This window comes from Choloepus didactylus, chromosome 4, assembly GCF_015220235.1.
Source record: "Choloepus didactylus isolate mChoDid1 chromosome 4, mChoDid1.pri, whole genome shotgun sequence".
NCBI lineage: Eukaryota > Metazoa > Chordata > Mammalia > Pilosa > Megalonychidae > Choloepus > Choloepus didactylus.
The window spans coordinates 20,084,998-20,108,130 of record NC_051310.1 but is presented as its reverse complement, the minus strand read 5'-3'; the positions used below and the strand labels follow the sequence as shown (position 1 = coordinate 20,108,130).

General features: G+C 39.1%; 1 protein-coding gene across 7 annotated transcripts in view; it reads right to left on the bottom strand.

Annotated features, from left to right (window-relative positions):
• Positions 1–23,133, bottom strand: part of EML5 (EMAP like 5) — a 264,217-nt gene that overhangs the window by 25,920 nt on the left and 215,164 nt on the right. For 6 of the 7 annotated variants that reach the window (XM_037832109.1, XM_037832110.1, XM_037832105.1 and 3 more), the window contains 3 exons: positions 22,947–23,076; positions 10,749–10,847; positions 8,156–8,176 (listed from right to left, as the gene is read on the bottom strand). In XM_037832109.1, the coding sequence (XP_037688037.1) occupies positions 8,156–8,176; positions 10,749–10,847; positions 22,947–23,076 (250 nt within the window). The remainder of the gene's footprint in view (positions 1–8,155; positions 8,177–10,748; positions 10,848–22,946; positions 23,077–23,133) is intronic. The other variant, XM_037832112.1, reaches the window with a different exon arrangement.

Genomic DNA, 23,133 nt, shown 5'->3' with positions numbered 1-23,133 from the left:
TTTGTCAGAGACAAAAGATGTTCCCTTATAGGTCACTGATAACAAATTTAATGTGCAGTATTCAAATGATAATTATGCTATATCTTTTCTAATTATGTATTCATTCTCCTACATTCCAAAGCAACAATTTCAAACCTTTATCCCTCTTCAAACCAGTATCCACTCCCCACCACCTCACTCTCAGCTGATGAAACAGGAAACAAGTCATCAGATAGGCGCTTTCCCATTTTCCCAACCCAAATCTACCAATCTTCTTGCCTTTGTACCTATACTCCCTTTCTTCCTTGTCTGTGGATAGTGTCTCTGCTCCTCTCAGATGCCAATATCCCGCTTTGCTCTGGATCCCACCATCTTTCATTTTCACAAGAATTTAGCTCCTACAATTGTCCCATTTCTTTCATCATTAATTTCTCCCTCTTTGCAGAACATTTACACCAACATACAAAAAGCCTTTGGGATCTTCCATCTTTCTTCACCCCCTATCTATTTCCCATATCTCTGTTCTCTTTTGAGGGACAATTTCCCCAAGTTCTGTCCTATGTCTTCCTTTCACTCTGACACTCTCTCCTCAGTTTATTCTAATATCCACTAAAACTGCTCCTAGTCAGGGCTATTTTTGACTTCCACTTTCTGGTCAAGAGTCTCTTCCATGTCATCTTACCAGACTTATGCACTCAACATGGTAAGTGTCTTCTTCCTCCTTGAAACATTTCTTTGTTTGACTTCTGTGCCACCATTCTGATTTTCTCCCCAGTTTCATTGGCTGTTCTTTTTCAGTCTCTTTGGATAAATCCTCTTCAGTCTTCCCAACATTTAATTGTTTGTGTGCCCACAGTTCGGGTCTTGATTCTCTTTAATTCTCTATCTACATTCTCTCCTTTGGTGATCTCGTCCAGCCTCACATTCCTGCTGACTATTCCTAAATCTGTTTTTTCTAGCTGAAATCATGTCCAAAACAGAACTCGTTTCTCCCTTCTCAACTGATTTATCCCAAAGTATTCTCCTGTCCCTTCTAGCCAAACGCTCAAGCAAAAAAACCTAACATTCAGGTTTGAGACTTCACTTTACTTCATCAGAAAGGACTGCTGGCTTTACTCCCAAAATACATCCCATATTATATTTGGTTCTCTCCATTTTCACTCCTACCATCCTAATAGTTTTTTTTTTTCCCCCCTTGGAACTACAGTAGCCTCCTAATTAATTTTCTGTTTACTTCTCTTTTTCTCTACATTTTCAACAGTACAATGAGTGATTTTTTCAAAGTATAAATTAGACCACATCCTTCCCGTGCGTAAAACTTTCGAATAGTGGACTCTGCAGTTTCCTCACCAAAGCCCTAAACGAGCTGACTCGCCTCTCTCAAAGTTCATCTCATAGCCACAGTGATCTTCTCCAGCCACAATGATGTTCCTGTTAACATAGTAGGTCTGAGACTATTACCTTTAGCTTGCTGAGCATAGCCCTTTGCTGGTATCTAAGAACTTAGCTTCTGAATTGTTCCCTAGGTCAATAAGGCTTTTTTTGTCCACTTGGAGCATAAATACCTGCTTTCCTTCTGGGAGTCTGGAATTTTGGTAGTTGTGGCTGGTCACTGTGTGTTTGTGAGCAGCCCAGAGTAAAAAACCTAGACTCTGAGTCCTAAGTGAAATGCAGTACACGTTGCTACATCTGGCTGCTGGAAGCAGCGGGTTTTGTGTGACCCCTGGGGGAACCTGAGCAGGGAGACATAGAAAGCCTGTGCCTGACTTCCTCCAGACTTCAACTGACATGTTTTTTTTCCCTGAGCTGATGACTGCAATAAACATGCCCTGAGTACTACTACCTCTGGGTCCTGTGAGCCTCCTGATTAATCACTCAACGTGTGGGTGGTCTTGAACCCCTGGAACAGGCCTCAGCCTGGAACCTCTGCCTCAGATCATCCCTTGGATATATTTTTGTATCATTCTTGGCTTAGCTGAATGTGACCACCTCTGAGAAAACACTTCTCTTTACTGGCATCACCTTGTCTGTTGTTCTTAACACATTTACTGCCATCTCCAATCAGCATGTTTTAAAAAATGCACTTATTGTCTGTCTCCCTCTAGAGTAGGGACTGGCAAACTTCTATAAAAAGCGAGAGGCAAAATTGAAGATATTATGCAGGTACTTAAATAACAAGAGAGAAAACAAACTTCCACAAAAGTTTTATTGATGAAATTCAAAACAATAATAATTGAGTAAATTTTTTGGTGATATAATTCTACTAATTCTTTTTTGGGGAATGTTCTTTTTGGTTCCAGTTAGAGTTCTCCATTATCAAAATCAGTTGTAAATGTTCATCTGTTAATGCTGACTTTTAATTAGACTTACACATTTCAACTTAAAAAGTGTCTTTTTGCACAGATATGTACTGCCAAATACTGATATCAATCCACAAGCATATGATTTTAATTGAGCATATTCATTGCTTGGAAGGCATTTAGAGAATTCTACTAGAGACTATCCTTGATACTTGCCTTTTAACATGTATTATACTGTAGACTCACTTTAAATTGAAGGTTAGGAAGAAGTTCCTCAATGGTACAGGTAAATGGATTTTTGAAATAGGAAATTTTCTTTGCCTTTCATCAAGATCTGTTAGAACTGTAGTTTGAGCCCAGAGAATATATTTACTACAAACTTGTGTGAATGAGGATCTCACTTTTTGTTTTAATTTTTGACAGTATGAGAATGTATAAAGTGTATTGATATTTACTTGTGCAAACATTAGTTGTCATCAAATGACTTTATTACAGTATAAGCACTGTTTTGCCTTGAAATTTTAGGTTGAATTTGTTAAGAAACATTATCAAGTCTTAAGCAAAAACTGATTTCCAAAGCCAATCTGTTCAATAAGATTGAGAATGGTTCTTCTTCTTCAGAAAAATTTCAGTCTTGGCCCTGAGCTCAAACACTGCAATACAACTTTACCACCACTAAGCCTCAAACTGCCATGTAGCAGGGCAATCAGGATATTCAGGTTCTATTTCTAACATAAATTCAAACAACTGATAATGGTCAAGTCTATGAAAATGAATGACATTCACTACTGACACTATTGCTTCAATAATACATAACAGATTCAATATTTTCTGCGAACTAGCTGCTGATGAATAATACAATGAATAATCATAGACTTGAAATACCATATGTTTTCATAAGATTTGTAAATTTATCCAACTATCCCATTTTCAGTTTCACACATGTTTTTACCTTTACTTGTTATACATTTTAGCAGATTACAATTCTGGTTGTAACAAATTAATGTTTTCTTAACTTCTTTGAAAATATTATTTCTTGTATTTGTTCCATGGACACTATTCATATAGGCTAATTGTTCAGTCACTTGAAACTTGGCACTCACTCCTCAAAGAAACAACAACTGGGCAATATTGGTAATATCTGTCAATCCTTCAACAGCCAATGAAAATCACTCAAAATAATTTGCCTTGTTTTTTTTTTTTCTAAATTCAATTTTATTGAGATTATTCACATACCATACAATCATCCAAAGTGTACAGTTGCTCATGGCACCACCACATAGCTGTGCATTCATCACCACAATTAATTTTTTTTCAATTTTTAGAACATTTTCATTACTCCAGAAAAAAAATAAAAATAAAAAAGAAAACTCAAAACCTCCCATACCCCTAACCACCGCCTCCTCCATTATTGACTCATAATATTGGTATACTACATTTGTTACGATTGATGAAATAATGTTAAAATATTACTAACTGTAGTACATAATTTGCAATAGGTATATTTTTCCCTATATCCCCTTTATTATTGACTTCTAGTTATAGTGTCACACATTTGTTCTAGTTCATGAAAGAGAATTCTAATATTTGTACACTTAATCACGGATATTGTCTACCACAAGATCCACCGTTTTATGCATTCCCGTATTTTAACCTCCAACTTTCCTTCTGGTGACATGTGTGACTCTAAACTTCCCCTTTTCTACCACATTCACACACTGTTCAGTACTGTTAGATATTCTCAGAATAACATGCTACCATCATCCCATCACCTCTGTCCATTTCCAAACACCTAAGTTCAATCTAGTTAAACATTCTGCTTATAATAAGCAACCGCTCCCCATTCTTTAGCCTCGTTCTATATCCTGGTAACCTGTATTTCATGTCTATGCATTTACATATTATAATTAGTTCATATCAGTGAGACCATACAATATTTGTCCTTTTGTGTTTGACTTATTACACTCAATATAATGCCCTCAAGTTTCATTCATCAACCCGTTTTTTTTTTAAGATGGTTTTGTTCACACAACATACATTCCTTCCTAATTAAACAATCAATGGTTCCTTGTATAATCACATAGTTATGCATTCACCACCACCACCACCACCATCTTTCCATAAAGAGGAAGAGTCAAAAAAGGTAGACAGAAAAAAGAACAAGAAAAAGAAAGGAAAAAATGACAGCTAACAGGCAACAAAAGATAAAATTAAAATAAAGTACAATAAAAGAGACAGACAACATTACCAATGCCAGGAGTCCCATACCCCTCCTTTATATCCCCCTCTTACAGGCATTTAGCTTTGGTATATTGCCTTTGTTACATTAAAGGAAGCATAATAGAATGTTTCTGTTAACTAAAGTCTCTAGTTTGCATTGACTGTATTTTTTCCCCAATACCACTCCATTTTTAACACCTTGCAAGGTTGACATTTATTTGTTCTCCCTCATGTGAAAACATATTTGTACATTTTATCACAACTGTTGAGCATTCTAGGTTTCACTAAATTATACAGTCCCAGTCTTTATCTTCCCTCTTTCCTTCTGGTGTCCCACATGCCCCTAACCTTCCTCTTTCAAACATACTCACAGTCATCTTTGTTCAGTGTACTTACATTATTGTGCTACCATCACCCAAAATTGTGCTCCAAACCTCTCACTCCTGTCATTTCCTATCTGTCTGTAGTGCTCCCTCTAGTATTTCCTGTAGAGTAGGTATCTTGTTCACAAACGCTCTCATTGTCTGTCAGAGAATATTTTAAACTCTCCCTCATATTTGAATGACAGTTTTGCTGGATATAAAATTCTTGGTTGAGGTTTTTCTCTTTCAGTATCTTAAATATATCACACCACTTCCTTCCTGCCTCCATGGTTTCTACTGAGAAATCCGCACATAGTCTTATCAAGCTTACCTTGCATGCAATGGATCACTTGTCTCTTGAGGTTTTCAGGATTCTCTCTTTGTCTTTGATGTTTGATAATCTGCTTATTAAGTGTCTTGACAAAGGTCCATTCAGATCTATTCTGTTTGGGGTACGCTGCACTTCTTGGATCCGTAATTTTGTGTCTTTCATAAGAGATGGGATATTTTCAGTGATTATTTCTTCTATTATTGCTTCTGACCCTTTTCCCTTCTCTTCTCCTTCTGGGACATCCATGACATGTATATTCATGCATTTCATGTTGTAATTCAATTCCCTGACACATTGTTCATATTTTTCCATTCTTTTCCCTATCTGTTCTTTTGTGTGTAGAATTTCAGGTGTCTTGTTCTCCAGTACCTGAATGTTTTCTTCTGCCTTTTGAAATCTGCTGTTGTATGTCTCCATTGTGTTCCTCATCCTTTGTGTTGTGCCTTTCATTTCCATAGATTCTGCCAGTTGTTTTTTCACACTTTCAATTTCTTCCTTATGTTCACCCAGTGCTTTCTTTACATCCTTCATCTCTTTTGCCATACCTTCCGTAAACTGGTTGAATTTATTTAACATTAGTTGTTTCAATTCCTGTATCTCAGTTGATGTGTAAATTTGTTCCCCTGACTGGGCCATATCTTCATTTGCTCTAGTGTGATCTGTGGTTCTCTGTTGTCTAGGCCTCTGGTTTCCTTGTTGATCCCAATCTGATTTTCCCAGACCAGAGTGGGCTCATGTCTCAAAAGGGGCTATATTCAGTTTCAGGTTTCCCTGAGGGTGTGTCTTAGAAGATTGACAGACTTTTCTGTGAGGCCTCTAGCTGCTGTGCTTTTCCTAACCTGCCAAGCAGGTGGTGCCTATCAGCCTGTCACTCCCCATTGGTTTAAAGAGGTGTGGTCCCTTTAGTTTTCAGCGTAGGTGTTTTCCGGTTTGATTGTTTACCCCCAGGCCCTGGGGTCTGAGTTCTGAAGGGAGGGTAGGCACTTCAGCTGGGCCCTACCTCCCTCCTCTTAGGGAAGATACACCCCCTAGGGAGTTATCTTCTGCACTTGAATTATTCCTTTGTCTCTCTGATTCTGTTAACTCCACCCCTGTCTGGGTAAGAACGCTGAGAACTGAAAATGGCTGAGGCTTTCTCCACTGAGCCACTCAGGTTGAGAAGGAAAAAAAAAGGGAAAGAAAGCCCCTTTTCAGAGCCACTCTACGGTCCCCCAGTTTTGTGTGTTAGCCAGAGACAGCAACTGGTCTCCTGGGTTCCCTTTCCGGGACACAGGTGCTGTCCAGCTCTCTAAGGTCAATGATCTCTAAAAGCCTCTGTATTTTTTTTTTCCATCAGCCCCACTTCCTCTCCACTGAGAGTGACCTCAGGGTAATTTGCTGCTTATTAGGGGTTTGTCTATGTTTGTAGCTTGTGTTCAGCAGTCCACACTTGTTAATTAAAATCCCAGTTGGAGCTAGGTTGAGCTATATTCGCATGCTCTGGGACTTCTGCTTTCTCTCACAGCAAGGTCTTGCAGCACAACCTGCCATGGGGGAAGGGGATCCTGGCAGAGTTCTGCAGTTTTTACTTACAGATTTTATGCTGCAATCTCAGCCATTCCACACATTCCAGGTTGGTGTACAATGTGTGGACAGTCGCAGTTGTCCCCCAGCAGTTGTTTCAGATTAGTTACTAGTTGTTCCTGGTTGTTTATTAGTTACTCTACAGGACTAAATAAATGCCACACCTCTCTATGTTGCCATCTTGCCCCCTCCTTCTGCCTTGTTTTTAGTAGAGTATTAATATTGCTCCCAATGTCTTCAACCCTTTTCTTTTAGCAATTTTTTTTTTTTTTTTTTTTTTTTTTTTGCCAAAAAACTGATAGTAATAAGCAAGTTTATCTTCTCTGGACACATTTTTTCAGTTGCTGCAATCCAACATGATTTAATTAACTCACTATCAGTAAACAGCTTGGGTAACAAATAAACTACTCAGACACTTTACTTTGGTTATAGCCTCATTTGCATTTTTAATTTTTGAGAAAAAATTCTGCTGTGATGAGACATTGTGTTTTAAATTTTGTAATTTCCTGACTGTTACTCTCCTGTGAGTTTGGGATATTCTATTGAAGCTTAGTCTGATAATTTTGACATATATTCTATTCTTTTAGCACATCTATGTTGTAATTGCATAATAAACACAATGTTTTGCCATCTAATTCGTTAAAAATATAACCTGCATTTCTTTGTGCCTTAAAAGTGTGACAAAGTTCATTTTATCTCATATTCTTGTTTTGACATGATGGATATGCACTAGTAATAAAACAAAGTAAGATGTCACAGTAGGGAGATACACTTGGCACTCAAAACCTGTCAAGTTATATAAGGATCATTGCAATGTACAGTGTTCCAAGTAGCAGTGCAAAGCAATGAGAGTGCCACATACAGTCTGTCATTGTAGCATGGAAGCCACTAAAACAGTATGGCTCATTAAATTTTCATTAAACGTTCATTTATGGATACAGAAATTTCAATTTCACATAATATTCATGTGTCATGAAATTTCATTCTTCTTTTGATTTTTTTCCAACCATTTAAATTAGTATAAACTATTTTTAGCTTATGGGCTGTACAAAAACAAATGGTGGGCCAGTTTTGGCCCATGGGCCATAGTTTCCCAACCCCTGTTCTTGAGTATAACCAAGGAAGCGAGAACCTTGCCTGCTGTGTTGAATAAATTTGTAGTTGAATAGTCAAGTCACAAAATCATGCTTTACCCTGGAGGAGTGTGGGGAAATTGAAATAAATAACAGGAATGTTTTATTATCAACAACTAATTTTTATTAGATTACTAGATTACAGTTGAAAAAACTTCCAAAAAAAAAAATGCCAAAATAGGTTCAAGTCTCTTATTAATCTATAAAAATTTGGGCTATCATTACTCAACAACATAAATAAAATGGAAAATGTTTACTTTTCCTTACCTGACATGTCTGCTGAATCACCTATAATGGAAAAGTAACAGAAAAATAATCATCATAAATAACACAAATAACAAAAGTAAAAATTTGTAAAAGTCCAATTCTGAAATAATTTTTAAATAATTGAAGTAATTAAATGTCATATACAAATTAGATTTATTACATTAAATTGAGTAAGTGGTTTGCTAATGAAGCCATAAAAATGGTACACTCATTTCAATTACAGATACATATTAATGTTTTTTGCATGACCTTTCAATCTTTCTTTGGATCAAGCTTTAGTTTTTGTATTTAATGAGTTACATAACATTTTAAATTATAACAACTTTTAAATAATATCGATATACTTTTAGTTGATACGGCACTTAGTTTGGTTTACAAAATGCACTATTAATAGGAACGTAGGATTTTAATGCATCTCTATTTGCAGGGAAGAATTAGACCTATGCCTTCTGAGAGAAATGATGACAAGGGTTACCATATCATCTCCCTCCCCTCTCTCCCTCCAAGTAAACATCCAAGGAGAGAGAAAAAGTTTTTAATTCAGCCCATAAATTAACTTCTTAAATCTTCTTTCTTTTCTTTTCTAATTAACATTTTACTTATGCCAAAAAAGGAAAGTTGAATACTGATGCTCATTACATTTTTGGTGGAATTACCTATTAATCAAAATTTTAGAACCAAGATTTTTAGAAAGAAAGAAAGGAGTAAAAGTCTAGCTATCCTTTTAAGACAGATGACTCTTTTTTTCTTTTCTTCTTTTTTTTTTTGGTGTTGTTGTTCGAGCCTTACATCCCTAAGAAATAATGATTTCAAGGACATACTGATAATGTAGGCTCATAGTGTCCTGATCTGGATTATGAAAAGAAAAGAAAATAAAGTACCTAACTGGGCTAAGTAGACCACCCAGGAAATGCCATTTTTAGTTCTGAACAGGCTCTGATAACCATCAAATGGTGAGAGGACTGGAAACAATGCCACATGGAAAAGGCTGAAAGACTCAGGATGTTGGATCTTATTTTGTGGAAGGGTACAAGTGGGGAGGAAGGCATAGGGCTATGCGTATCATCTAAAATACACTGCTGTACTGTCTGGATGTTGAGTTGGAGGGAGAGAAAGGGGAGATGATTAGCCACTGCACACTTCCCAAAGCACTGCCTTTCAAAACGAAGGGAAAGAAGTGGGGACAAGAGCCAAATTTCTTGAAATTTGTGACCATGACATTTCTTAACTAAAAGAGAAACTATGTCTCTAACAGGTCAAATAAATTTGCTTAACAGAGGGAAAGGAGAGGAAAAAAGAAGAAGAAGAAGGGAAAAATGGGAAATGAAAGGACTGTACCTTCTAGATATTCTATTGACAAAATGTAATTCTATTAATACAGGGATTTTGTCTTTTTGCAAGTTGCTGTATCCCCAGCACCGAGAACAATACCTTATACATTTCAGGTGCTCAGTAAGTTTGTTCAATGAATGAATTTACTCAATAAAACTTAGCTAGAGAATAACTATGTGCCAAGAGGCTCTGAGCTAGACGCTTTGGTGACCAAAATGGTAACATGGTTTCTCATCGCTCAAGGAACTGGGTCTTGTTCCTATGCAGAGCAAAAATAAGACTTTACTTTCAGAAAGCTTAGCACAAACAGGAGCTAGACCTACATATTTACATACAAAGACTAGAATATTTTGTGTAATAATGGTCTATTTTCTTTTGGAAGTAGAAAACTTTACAGGGGAAATATACAAGGGTCTATGCGGCATAACTGTACAATTAAGCAACCCAGAGAACAAGTTTCTAACTGATCAATTTAACTGTACTTGTATGAAAAATGAAGATATTAGAAGCATAAATTATCTTATGCAAGAAAAAAAGGACACCTGGAATCCAGCTAGCTCAGGAATCCAGACCAGGTGTACTGAGAATAAACGAACCCAATGATTTCAACCATTTAACACATTCTGCAGAGTTGTGAAGAGCTGATTGACCCAATGTATTGTGCAGTACTCATGGTGATCGCTGATAGATGGGTCCTAAAATCCTCTCGTATTTTGTTTATAGAGTTTCAGTCTTTGTTTAAGTTTCTACAGAGTTACAAGAAGACAGCAAAACACATGTATTTCAAAACAGTGAATTATATCAATGCCAAAGAAAAGGAAAAGATGAAAGAAGGGGTTTAATTTGGGGTCTCTCTTCTTTTTAGTTCAATCCCTGCTGAAACAGATGCTCTGCCCCTCTCAGTCTAGTTACTTCCGGGATCCCCTTATTTACCATTTCTTCCACAAATCCTTTCCTTCTGCTTTATATTTACTGTTGAAGTATCTGCTAACCAGAAATTGCTGCTGAAGGACTAAATCCAACTATTTCAACCACTGCAAAATAGTTGATTTTAATTCCAAATCATCTGAATTGATTCAGACAATCAAAGAGAGAGAAAGATACCTGGAAGCAAATAATATGGTATAATTGGTTACGTGCTCTCTGTATACACAGATTTTGACCAAACCACAAATAAATTATGTTTTAAATTTTTTCCTTGAATTTATTTGAGCAAGACAAATATTTTCAAATTGTTTCTTCTTAAAATACAGAAACATACCTACTTGGCCAGTTGCCACTATGTTGTTAAACTTGGGGTGCTGATTTATAGTGAGGCACAGAATATCATCATTATGTTCCTGATAAAAACTCTGAGTCCCTATAAAAAAAAGAATTCAAGAATTAAGTTTAAAAATTTAATGTGTAACAGAAAAATGCCACTTATCCAGAGCAATAAACTACTCTGTTTAACTCATCTGCTTACTCAATACATAGTTTTTAAGTACTTACTACATGCACATCATCATAAAGATAGAAAAATAACTCAAAGTCTTCAAAGGGTTGGAGCCGTTAAGGAGAAACAGAGCTGAAGGACCACGTAACCCAAGAGTCAGGAATCAAAACGCTCTGGGAATGCAGAGCAGAAGAGATTATGCTTCTCATGGGCATATGGCACTCCTGGACAGACCTGGATATGTTTTGTAAATCTAAAGGTAAGTGGAGAAGGTGAGGAAAGGTAGTCCAGGTAGAGTAAACACTTTAAGCAAAGGCACAAAGGCAGGAAAGTATTGGGTATGCATATAAATGGCTTGTTTTGACTGAGGTAGAGGAGTCATGAAGAGGGAAAGTGGAAACATGGTTGGAAAGGTGAGTTTGAGGCAGGACAGAATAGGGCATCAAGGCTTTGGTCCCTGGTCTTCTATTCAGCTTCAAAGGAGTTAACACAAACTTGCAAAGCTTCAAATGTAGACTTTAAGCAGCCAAAATTTCCCCTAAAGCTCTGAAGCCTCCCCAAACCATTAACACTTGTAAAATCATGGGCCCAAAGCATGGGGTCATACTCTTGAAGATGATTGTGTAACAATGCAGCTTACAAGGGGTGACAGTGTGACTGTGAAAGCCTTGTGGATCACACCCCCTTTATCCAGTGTATGGATGAATGAGTAGAAAAATGGGGACAAAAACTAAATGAAAATTAGGGTGGGAGGGGGATGATTTGGATTTTCTTTTTTACTTTTATTTTTCATTCTTATTCTTACTTTTTACTGGTATAAGGAAAATGTTCAAAAAATAGATTGGGGTGATGAATGCACAACTATATGATGGTATGGTGAACAGCTGATTGTACACCACAGATGACTGTATGATATGTGAATATATCTCAGTATAACTGAATTCAAAAAAAAAAGCATGGGGCCATAAAAGTTGTTAAACATTTGCCCAAAGACAAATTTTAGATATGCGAGGGTAGGTCATAAGTTCTGATAGCCCATCTCCTAGAACAAAGGAGACATCTAGTTAATGCAAAACATGTTTATGCAAACCTTTTAAGGCCCTAGTGTTCAACGGAAACTAGCCACCAGCAAAGCTTTCCTGTATAACAAGGAAACCCATTCCCAGTCAGTGTATTCTTCTCCTTGAAGATGTCCACGTGCTCTCTTTACCGTGTCTTCATTCTCTGTTTTTTAAAAAAATAAACTTTACTACTTATTCCTACTGGCCCCTCTCATCTCTGAATTCTTTCTGCAATGAGAGTCCTGAACCTGGAATGGGTTATACTACCTGGCACTGTTGCCAGGAGGGCATCGGTTACATAGTCTGGAAAGCCGAGCCAGGAGGAGATTGACCTGGGAGCTTCCAGGAGTCCATCTTCGCTGATTTCAAATAAGAAGACATCCCGGGGTGTGCCTCGTAACACTAATGCTTGCTGCACCACGTGGCCATGCCTCCTGATCATTCTTCTCTTTGGCGCTATACCCTCTTAATTCTTGCTTTTCCTATGGGTGATTGCTACCTGGCCAACACTTGGGTCACTCCAGACCATAAGTATTTGCCTCCCTATTCTCTCTGATTTATGAACAGACCTTCCAATCCGCAGGCTCCACTAAGTCCCTTCTAACTTTTTCCTGAACTCCAACATGCTTGCACAATCTATCTCTTTTTTGACCCCTGGTGGGAATGCCAGCTCCAGACTTTTTCATTGTGGATCTTTCCGTCTCTCCATTCCCTCTCTAGCTCCAAGGGTCAACAACTCTTTTGCTGGCGTTCATTTGCATCCCTCCCCACTCTGGGCCTTAGACCATCAGCTAGGAAGGAGTAATTGTTGGGTTTGTGTTTGGTTTGTGGATAGGGAACTACGTTATAAGGAGTGGCGAGAGCCCACATTTGGCCCTGCATTTTGCCCTGCCCAATTATACACCCTCTCCCAAGACTGGAAGACTGTTTGAGGAGCCTCCTCCGTCACCTTTTGCTACTAGCTTTTCCCAGGGCAGTTTCCCCTCTGGGGAGCTACATATCTCTTTTTTTTTCTTTGCTTCTTTGTTTGTTTTTTATTGAGAGTGTTCACATACCAGACAATTATCCAAAGATCCAAAGTGTACAATCAATTGCCCACGGTACTATCATGCAGCTGTGCATCCATCACCAGTTAATTTTTTTTTCCCAATTTTTAGAACACTTTCATTACTCCAGAAAAGAAATAAAGACAAAATAAGGAAACTCAAATCCTCCTCCCATACCCCTAACCACTCCCCCTCCATTATTGATTCACAGTATTGGTATAATACATTTGTTACTGTTGATGAAAGAATGTTAAAATACTACTAACTATAGTATATAGCTTGCAATAAGTATATTTTTTTCCTATATGCCCCTCTACTATTAACTTCTACTTATAGTGTCATACATTTGTTTTAGTTCATGAAAGATATTTCTAATATTTGTACAGTTAATCATGGACATTGTGATTCACTGTTTTATACATTCCCATTTCACCTCCAACTGTCCTTCTGCTAATATACATGACTCTAAGCTTACCCTTTCCACCACCTTCACACACCATTCAGCACTGTTAGTTATTCTCACAGTGTGCTACCATTCCCTCTGTTCATTTCCAAACGTTTAAGTTCACCCTACTTGAACATTCTGTTCATAATAAGCAACTGCTCCCCATCCTTTAGACTTGTTTTATATCCTGGTAACTTATATTTCATGTCTATGAGTTAATATCAGTGAGACCCTGAAATATGTGTCTTTATGTGTCTGTCTTAATTCACTTAATATAGTGCCCTCAAGGTTTCTTCATCAACCCATTTTTAAAGATGGTTTTGTTCACACACCATACATTCTGTCCTAAGTAAACAATCGATGATTGCCTGTATAGTCACATATTTATGTATTCACCACCATTACCATTATCTATATAAGAAAATCTCCATTTCTTCCACAAAGAAGGAGGAAGAGTCAAAGAAGGTAGAGAGACAAAAGAAAAGGAAGAGGTAAAAAAGAAACAACGACAACAAAACATGACAGCTAGGAAGCCAGAAAAGGAAAGATAGCATTAAACTAAAGTAGAAGAAAGAGTCAGACAATATCACCAATGCCAGGAGTCCCATACCCCTCCCTTATGCCCTTATGCCCCCCCCTTATATGCATTTAGCTTTGGTACAGTGCCTTTGTTACATTAAAGGAAGCATAATACAATGTTTCCGTTAACTACAGTCTCTAGTTTGCATTGATTATATTTTTTCCCCAATACCACCCTATTTTTAACACCTTGCAATGTTGACATTCATTTATTCTCCCTCATTTTAAAACATATTTATGCCTTTATCACAATTGTTGAGCACTCTAGGTTTCACTGCTTTATACAGTCCCAGTCTTTATCTTACCTCTTTCATTTTGGTGTCCCACATGCTCCCAACCTTCCCTTTTCAACCATACTCACAGTCATCTTTGTTCAGTGTATTTACATTGCTGTGTTACTATCACCCAAAATTGTGTTCCAAACCTCTAACTCCTCTCTTTTCCTATCTGTCTGTAGTGTTCCCTTTAGTATTTCCTGTAGAGCAGGTATCTTGTTCACAAACTCTGTCATTGTCTATTTGTCAGAAAATATTTTAAGCTCTCCCTCATATTTGAAGGACAGTTTTGCCTGATACAGGATTTTTGGTTGGCAGCTTTCTCATTCAGTATCTTAAATATATCACACCACTTCCTTCTTGCCTCTATGGTTTCTACTGATAAATCCGCACATAGTCTTATCAAGCTTCTTTTGTATGTGAGGGATTGCTTTTCTCTTGCTGCTTTCAGGATTCTCTATCTTTGATCATTTGATAATCTGATTATTAAGTGTCTTGGTGTAGACCTATTCAGATCTATATTGTTTGGATCCATAATTTTATGTCTTTCATAAGAGATGGGAAATTTTCATTGATTATTTCCTCTATTATTTCTTCTGCCCCTTTTCCCTTCTCTTCTCCTTCTGGGACACCCATGACACATACATTCCTGCATTTTATTTTGTCATTCAATTCCTGGAGACGTTACTCATATTTTTCCATTCTTTCCTCTATCTGTTCTTTTGTGTGTAGGCTTTCAGGTGCCTTGTTCTCCGGTTCCTGAGTGTTTTCTTCTGCCTCTTGAGATCTGCTGTTGTATGTCTCCTTTGTGTCTTGTGTGTTGTGCCTTTCATTTCCATAGATTGTCAGTTGTTTTTTCAAACTTATAACTTCTACCTCATGTATGCCCAGTGTTTTCATTATACACTTCATCTCTTTTATCATATCTTCCCTAAATTTTTTGAATTGATTTACTATTGGTTGTTTAAATTTCTGTATCTCAGTTGAAGTGTAAGTTTATTTCTTTGGCTGGGCCATAACTTCATTTTTCTTAGTGTAGGTGGTAGTTTTCTGTTGTCTAGGCATCTGGTTTCCTTGGCTACCCCAATCAGGTTTTTCCAGACCAGAACAGGGTCAGGTCTCAGAAGGAAGCAATAGTATCAGGTTTCCCCGAGGGTGTGTCTTAGAAGATTGACAGACCCTGTGAGGCCCCAAGCCACTGTGCTTTTCTTCCCAGCAGGTGGCGCCTGTCAGCCTGTCACTTCTGATAAGGAGGTGTGGCCTGTGGTTGTTTTACCCCAGGCTCTGGTGTCTGGTTCTGAATGGAAGGTGGGTAGTAGAGCTTGGCATCATCCCTTTCCTCTTAGGGAAAATACACCACCTAGAGAGATATCATTTTCATTTGAATAGTCTCTCTGCTATCTCCACCCTTGTCTGGCTCAGAGCACTTGGAACTGAAAATGGCTGAGGCTTTCTCCACTGAGTCACAAAAGGAACAGAAAGCCCCCTTCAGGGCCAGTCTGTGGCCACCTTCTGGCTCTCCAAGGTCAGTTGTCACCACAAGCCTCTGTCTGCTGGTTGGGGATTCATATCTTGTATTGAGCAGTCCATGTTTGTTAATTAAAACCCCAGTTAGAGCTCAGCTGAACTATATTTGTTTACTGGAAGAGTGCTGCTCTCTAGCACCACAAGGCTTTTCAGTTCGGGCCATGGGGGGAGAGGGCTCCTGGCTTGGATCCGCAGTTTTTACTTACAGATTTTATGCTGCAATCTTGGGCATTCCTCCCAATCCAGGTTGGTGAACGGTGTGTGGGCAGTCACAGTTTATCCCCAGCAGTTTTTCCAGATTATTTACTAGTTGTTCTTGGTTGTTTATTAGTTGTTCCGGGGGACTAACTGACTTCCACTCGTCTCTATGCTGCCAACTTCTTCCTCCCAGTGCTCTGTTTTGCTTTGACGTGAGAGCTAATATTATGGGGCACCAATGGCCCTGATACTGCCATCAAGCCAGTGGTAGACTTTGGAAACTTTATAGTGACTTCAGATAAATGCAACCACCTGATGTTCTCACTGAACACCAAGCATAGCATTATTTCTTGTCCTGACTCTATATGTTTGTTCTTTTCATATATTTTCTTCTTGGCATTTATCATATTAAATTACTTGACTGATTATTTTCATTCATAGTTTCCTCTCCCAATAGACTCAAGTCCTAACAGCAGCAGGAAGCATAACTATTTTATCCGTCAATTCTGTTCTCCATGCCTCAGCAGATTATCCAGTTTCTGGGCCCCACCAAGAAGGAATTCACAGATGTGACAAACACCGCTCTGACAGGGGCTGCCACTCCGACAGGGTAGGCCACTCTGAGTAGTTTTTACAGGAAACCCTCAGCACATGGGAACTAGCTAGATAACTTTTAAAACATTTCTCCCCTGAAGGGTAACTCAGGCAGTTAGAAGAGAAGTTCCTTCTCTTTGAGTTCTTTTGTCTCTGGTAAGTCCTCTTCACTCCTGTCAGTTAACCACCCCTGTGGGACCCTTTTCACAGTCCAGTCTCTACGGAGGAATTAAGGAAATCAGTCTGACCTCCCAAGCCCTTGGAAGGAGAGCGTTTCCCCTCCCTTCCTTCCTTTTCAGATACATTCTCTCATCTTTCTGCCCCTCTTCCTTCCTCTAGCTGATGTTCTTGCTCACCTCCTGCTTTGCATGTGGCTTATGTATTATTCCTGTAAACAACCCTCAGCTACTCCTGTAAACAACCCTAAGCCACCAAATGACCTTATGACTACTGCCTTTTCTTTCTTTAACAACTGTAGCAGTCCCTGGCCTGAGCAAAACTTGTCATTGCACAGCAGTCTGCGTGACCTGGGCAGCTGATGTTTTACCTATCATCTTTGTAAACCAGTAGAGAGAAAATGGTAAATTAACCTTAAAATTTAACTTTAAAACATGAAACGAGAAGTAAGCAGGGGGTGAGAACTCTTAGTCTCACAAAGGAGCAAGATGTAAATGTAAAGTCTTGCACCCAGATTTGAATAAGCATTCATCTATGGTTTTTAGACCTCCTGCCATCAAGTGTTAATAGTTTACTTCTTTCCTGACACTCTTGTGTTTATTTATTGATCACCACCACCCCCCTCATGCCACAAGACTCAGTTCCTGTGCCTGTATCCTTAGGAATGTCTTTGCCTCAAACCCTTATAACTGGCTTGCTATCCTCTTTAATCGCACAGCCAACCTCCCTGTGAATGTGGTACCCATCCGGTGTGAGAGAGCTGTTGTGATCTCTATATCGACTTCCCACCCTGCAGGTAAACCGTGAATAAAAGCTTATGTCTCAGAATGTGTCCGATGTCTTCTTTGGCCTCTGGACTGGCAAAGCCCTCAAGGACTGCAACAATAACAGAGATAGGACTGCAGAGGAGGAAAGGGCAAGGAGAGACCGAAATAAGGCAAGGCTCATAGCTTTGGTTGTAAACGGTTAAGTGGCCGCCTCAGGGCCACTCAGGGCAGAAGCCAGCAGGAAACTGTCATCAATGCGGGGAGTCAGGGCACTGGAGGTGAGAGTGCCCCCAAGGATTACAGGAGCCTTGAAGACAGAGAGAGCCTCCAGGGCCCTGTTCATGGTGCAGGAAGGCAGGACACTGGATCCAAGAGTGCATTGAGACCCCCCAATGGGGAGTGAAGCTTCTCCAAAATCCCTGTTGACCACCCCCGACCAGGACTGAAGAGGCCCAGGGTCAATAGCACCCTGGATCTTGCTGAAGAACATCAAAATCATTGAGTCCTGCATGTCTCTTGACATGGCAGGTAAGATCATTAATTTTAAAAATTGATACAGGAGCCACCTATTCTGTTTTAACCTCTCACTCCTGCCCTCTCTCCTCTAAAACCTGTCCCATTGTGAGAGTATATGGGAAGTCTCTGCCTCCAGCCTTCACCCCAACTTTCCCCTGCCAAACTGATAGTGTTCTTTTGAATCATCTATTCGCCTCTGAATGGCAGGGGCCCGAGGATGCAACCCCCACCCAGCTCACATGGACAGTCCTACCCCAAGGGTTCAGTCAGGGACAGTCCTCACCTTTCTGGGAATGTGCTAGTGCAGGACCTAGCCCTCCTGGATTTGGCATCTAGCTCCCTCCTTTAGTATGTGGATGATTTGTTAATATGCAGTCTGTATTAGTTAGGATTCTCTAGGGGAACAGAATCAATGAGAGAGATCTATGAATATGAGATTTATGAAAGTTTCTCACACAACTGTGGGTATGCATGAGTCCAAATTCCATAGGGCAGGCAGCAAACTAGCAACTCCAATGAAGATGTCTGATGAACGCCTCAGGAAACAAACTGGCAACTTCGATGAACTCCTCAGGAAACGAACTGGCAACTTCAATGAACTCCTCAGGAAACGCCTTGCGGGGCAGCCGAAGAAGAAGTGAAGGTCCTCTATCTGTCTCGCTTAAAAGTCTTCAACTGATTAATTGGATTAAATCCAGCCAACTGCATTCTCTCATTGTGGAAGATGCCCTTCATTGACGTCATCAGTCACAGCTGCAGCCAACTGACTGATGATTTAATAAACCAGCCTGTTGGTTTATTAACCAGCCACAAACGTCCTCGCAGCAACGGTTAGGCCAGTGCTTGCTTGACCAGACAGCTGGGTACCATCACCTGGCCAAGTTGACACATGAACCTAACCATCACACAGTCCTACAAGGGAAGCTTTATCACCCTTAATTTCCCAGTAGAATGAGGGTTTCACCTTTTAAGGCTCATGCCTTACAAAAAGTTCTTTAACTTGGGTTTGTCCTCACCCCACAGAAGTGCTCTTGTCATTCCAAAGAGTCCAGGTAAAGCCTCTACCCACTGGGACCTCATTCCAAAAGGCTGAGCTCATAGCCCTCACAAGGGTTTTAACATTAGCAGCTGGAAAAAAGTATGCTTTTCTTGTGATACATGCTCACTCAGCTTTCTGGAAAGAAAGAGTGCTACTCACTAAGGATAAATCAACTTATCAAGCACAGACAGGATATTTTCAACCTGCTGGGAGCTGTATTGCTCCCCCAAGAGGGTGCAGTAATTCTCTCTCCAGGGCACCAAAAGCCTGACTTTCTAATGGCCAAATGGATAACAAAGCAGACAAGAGCTGATAAAGCGGCTGCCCCACACCCAATCTCTGTAGTAGCATTAGTCCCTGATGTCTCTTTTTCCTCTATCACTCCTGTTTGCACCCAGGAAGAAGAGAAAGTAGCAAAAGAATCAGGGTGTATGGGTAAAGCAAATGGATGGTTTACTAAAGAAGGAAAAATTTTCCTGCCTAGGAATTTCCTAATGCTGTCTCTAAATTGCTTTTTAAAGAAATTATTCCTAGATTTGGGTTGCCTGTTTCCATCCAAAGTGACAATGGGCCAGCCTTTGTTAGCCTTATAATACAAGGGGTAGCAATGGCTCTTGGCATAAAATATCACCTCCATTGTGCTTGTAAACCACAATCTTCTAGGAAGGTAGAAAGAGCTAATCGAACCTTAAAACAAGCATTAGCAAAGTTATGTCAAGAAACCCATGTGCCCTGGGTATCAAATCTTCCCCTAGCACTCCTCAGAATGTGCTTGGCACCAAAGAAGCCCCTCCAATTAAGCCCCTTTGAAATGATGTATGAGGATTTAGTGTTAGGTCCTGAAATCAATAATCTAACAAAGTACTTCACTTCCTTAAGAGTCACACAGAAGCTAGGGGCCCAATTTCTTCCTGTCCCAGAGCCAAATCTAACCCCTCTTAAGGTAAAACCAGGAGACTTGGCCTTAATCAAAACCTGGCAAAAAACCAGGCCTGACTTTCAGCTGGAGCCCAAATGGAAGGACTTTACTCTGTAGTTCGTGTTACTCTCACAGCAGTAAAAGTCAATGACATCTCCAGTTGAATTCACCTTTCTGAGGTCAAGTTCCCCAGCCAGGATCCCACAGACCCTCCTGAACAAAAAGGATCCTACAACTGTCAACCACTAGACAGATTAAAACTCCTACTAAAGAAGCAGAACTAAGTATGAAGTGCTCTCTCTCTCTCCCTTGTGCTCTGCCATACCTTCCATCTTTCATCCTATCCATATATCCCGTAAAAGGCCTCTGACAAAAAGAGCACTGCTTTTATGTCAACCATTCAGGTGAAAACCAAGAGACAATATGGGACTTTTGGGAGCAATTCCAACAAATTAAAAACAATGCTGGAAGTGACTGGAATCCTTTTCCACATCTATCTAATCCAATTACTTCCTTTTCTAGGTCCTTTAATTCCTTTTGTTCTCATTCTTATATTTGGCCCATGTATATTTAACCTACTTGTCAAATTTGTTTCTAATAGACTGTAAGCATTCCACACTAAGCTCATGCTCACACTCTCCAGACCAGGACCAGCCTACTCCCACCCTTACTAAAATAGAGAAAGAATTTTTACACCCATGTATGGTCCACACCCTTAAGACAGCAGGAAGAAGTTACAGAAGTCAGATCTTTGCCCCTCAGCACCCCCTTAGGATTAAGAGTGATCAACTCTTTCACGGGGAAATTGAGGCAGGATAGAATAGGGCATCAAGGTTGTGGTCCCTGGTCTTTCACTCAGCTTCAAAGGAATTAACGCAAACCTGCAAAGCTTCAACTGCAGACTTCATGCAGCAAAATTTCCCCTAAAGCTCTGAAGCCTCCCCAAACCAAATCAAATTTTCAGTTAATGACAAAAAGCATGGGGTCATAAAAGTTGTTAAACATTTGCCCAAAGACAAATTTTAGATACGCAAGGGCAGGTCACAATTTCCAATAGCCCATCTCCTTCTAGAACAAAGGAAACATCTAGTTAATGCAAAACATGGTTAATACAAACCTTTTAAGCCCCTAGTGTTCAAAGGTTACTATAGAAACCTGCCACCAGCAAAGCTTTCCTATATAACAAGGAAACCCATTTCTAGTCAGTACATACTTCTCCTCAAAGATGACCACGCTATCTCTTTAGCATGTCTTTTTCTTTAATAAACTTTACCCTTATTTCTACTGGCCCCCCCTCAACTCTGAATTCTTTCTGCGGCAAGAATCTCAAACCTGGAATAGGGTTCTGCCTGGCAGTGTTGCCGGCAGGGTGCCAGTTACAAGTTGGGACTAAAATATGGAGGATTTTGAATATCAGTATATTACTGTTCACATTTATTCTGTAGTCAGTGGGGAGGCACTGAAGTTTTTAATCAAAGAAATAATGTGATTTGTTTTGCAGTAGTAATATTGAAGACATGGCAGCAGGCCATGCAGGAGATAACAAAGGCAAGCTTGGGCAAGTGAAACAGGTGGCAATGAGGTCAGAACAGTAGGTTGGATCAAGATTATAGAGGGCCATGAATACCAGGTTCTCCAAAAAGCAAAACAAAAACAAAACGAAACAATTCAATAATTACCTTTAAAGGACCTAATATTACTTAAAAATTCCTTCTCAATGTGAAATGTGCTTTGTATCTTCCAGCTCTGGGAATTCAGTTAAAGGAACAAACAGCAACTATGGGCTGTTGGCTAAATTGGCTTATCAGCTAATCAGCACTTTCTTACACTTCCATTGTTTCTAAACAATGAAGATAGCAATTACAAGTATATACATGAAAGTTTATTTACACATTCATGGTTTTCTTGTTTTCCTTACTTATCCCCATTCTCTTGAAAGATATCTGAAGTCTCAAAGAAGATTTTCCCTCTAAGCAGTACTTTTAAAATGGCCGAACTTATTAAATGGAAGAATGCCACTGGTTCTGTGAGATCCTGGTGAATCATTTTCTTTAGGAAACCAAAACAGAAAGATCATATTAAATACTGACCAGGGGTGGAAGATTATGACTCACATAATCTACCCTTTACTCATTTAAAGTGAAGCTATCAGAGGAAAAAGTGGGAAATGTTCAGTTTAGATGACTTCTATTTTTACTTGCAACCTTCAGACTTTATGAATTGTGTATTTATATATAATGAAACAGAATTCAAAATTAAATACCTAGTGTCACTGGTAGGATGGTGACATTGGTTAACAAATGTGGCTAAGAGAATTTTAATTGCTCTTCAACAACCTAATCAGTTAAATAAACATTAAGAAATATTTTCTCACCTTCTTGGATCAAACAAAATACCATCAGCAGAGCCACAGAGAAACAGTTTTTTTTTAGCTTTCTTCCCTGGCTTTCTAAGGCCACAGTAAGAACAATCCCCATCGAACCCCCAGCAATCACACCCTACATGCTACTTTCAAATCACTATCAGCTATGACCATCCACTTTTATGATGAGGTTGTGGGGAGATGGAAATAAGTTACAATGGTCTCACTAGAAAACATGTTTTCAACATGCATTAAGTCTTCACTTCAACTACAGACCTCTGAGCACTTAACACTATCAAATCCTTTGCTGCTGTGTTATACTCTCTTAAGACTGTAAATTTGGTTACTTGAAATATTACCAGAAAGTTCTGCAGTATGAAATACTTATATTCTGGACTGTTTCTCTTATACATTTATATCATTATTTATAGTTTTAACACCATTTCCAAAAGGAAATTTAAGCTGCTAAAAAAACATTAATTAAAAAAGAGTGGAGGGTAGAGAATCAGTTTTTCCTACCTGTAGCAACATTGTGCAGAATTCCAACAGATGCAGTGTGATAAATTATATCATCACCATCATTTAAATAGTGAACATTGTTCCTACAGTCTCTGCCCCGATAGCCAAAAACAAGCTCCAATACAAGGTCCTATAACAACAATAAAGCCATTACACAATTACATTCTTTCTCATGTCTAAACTTTCC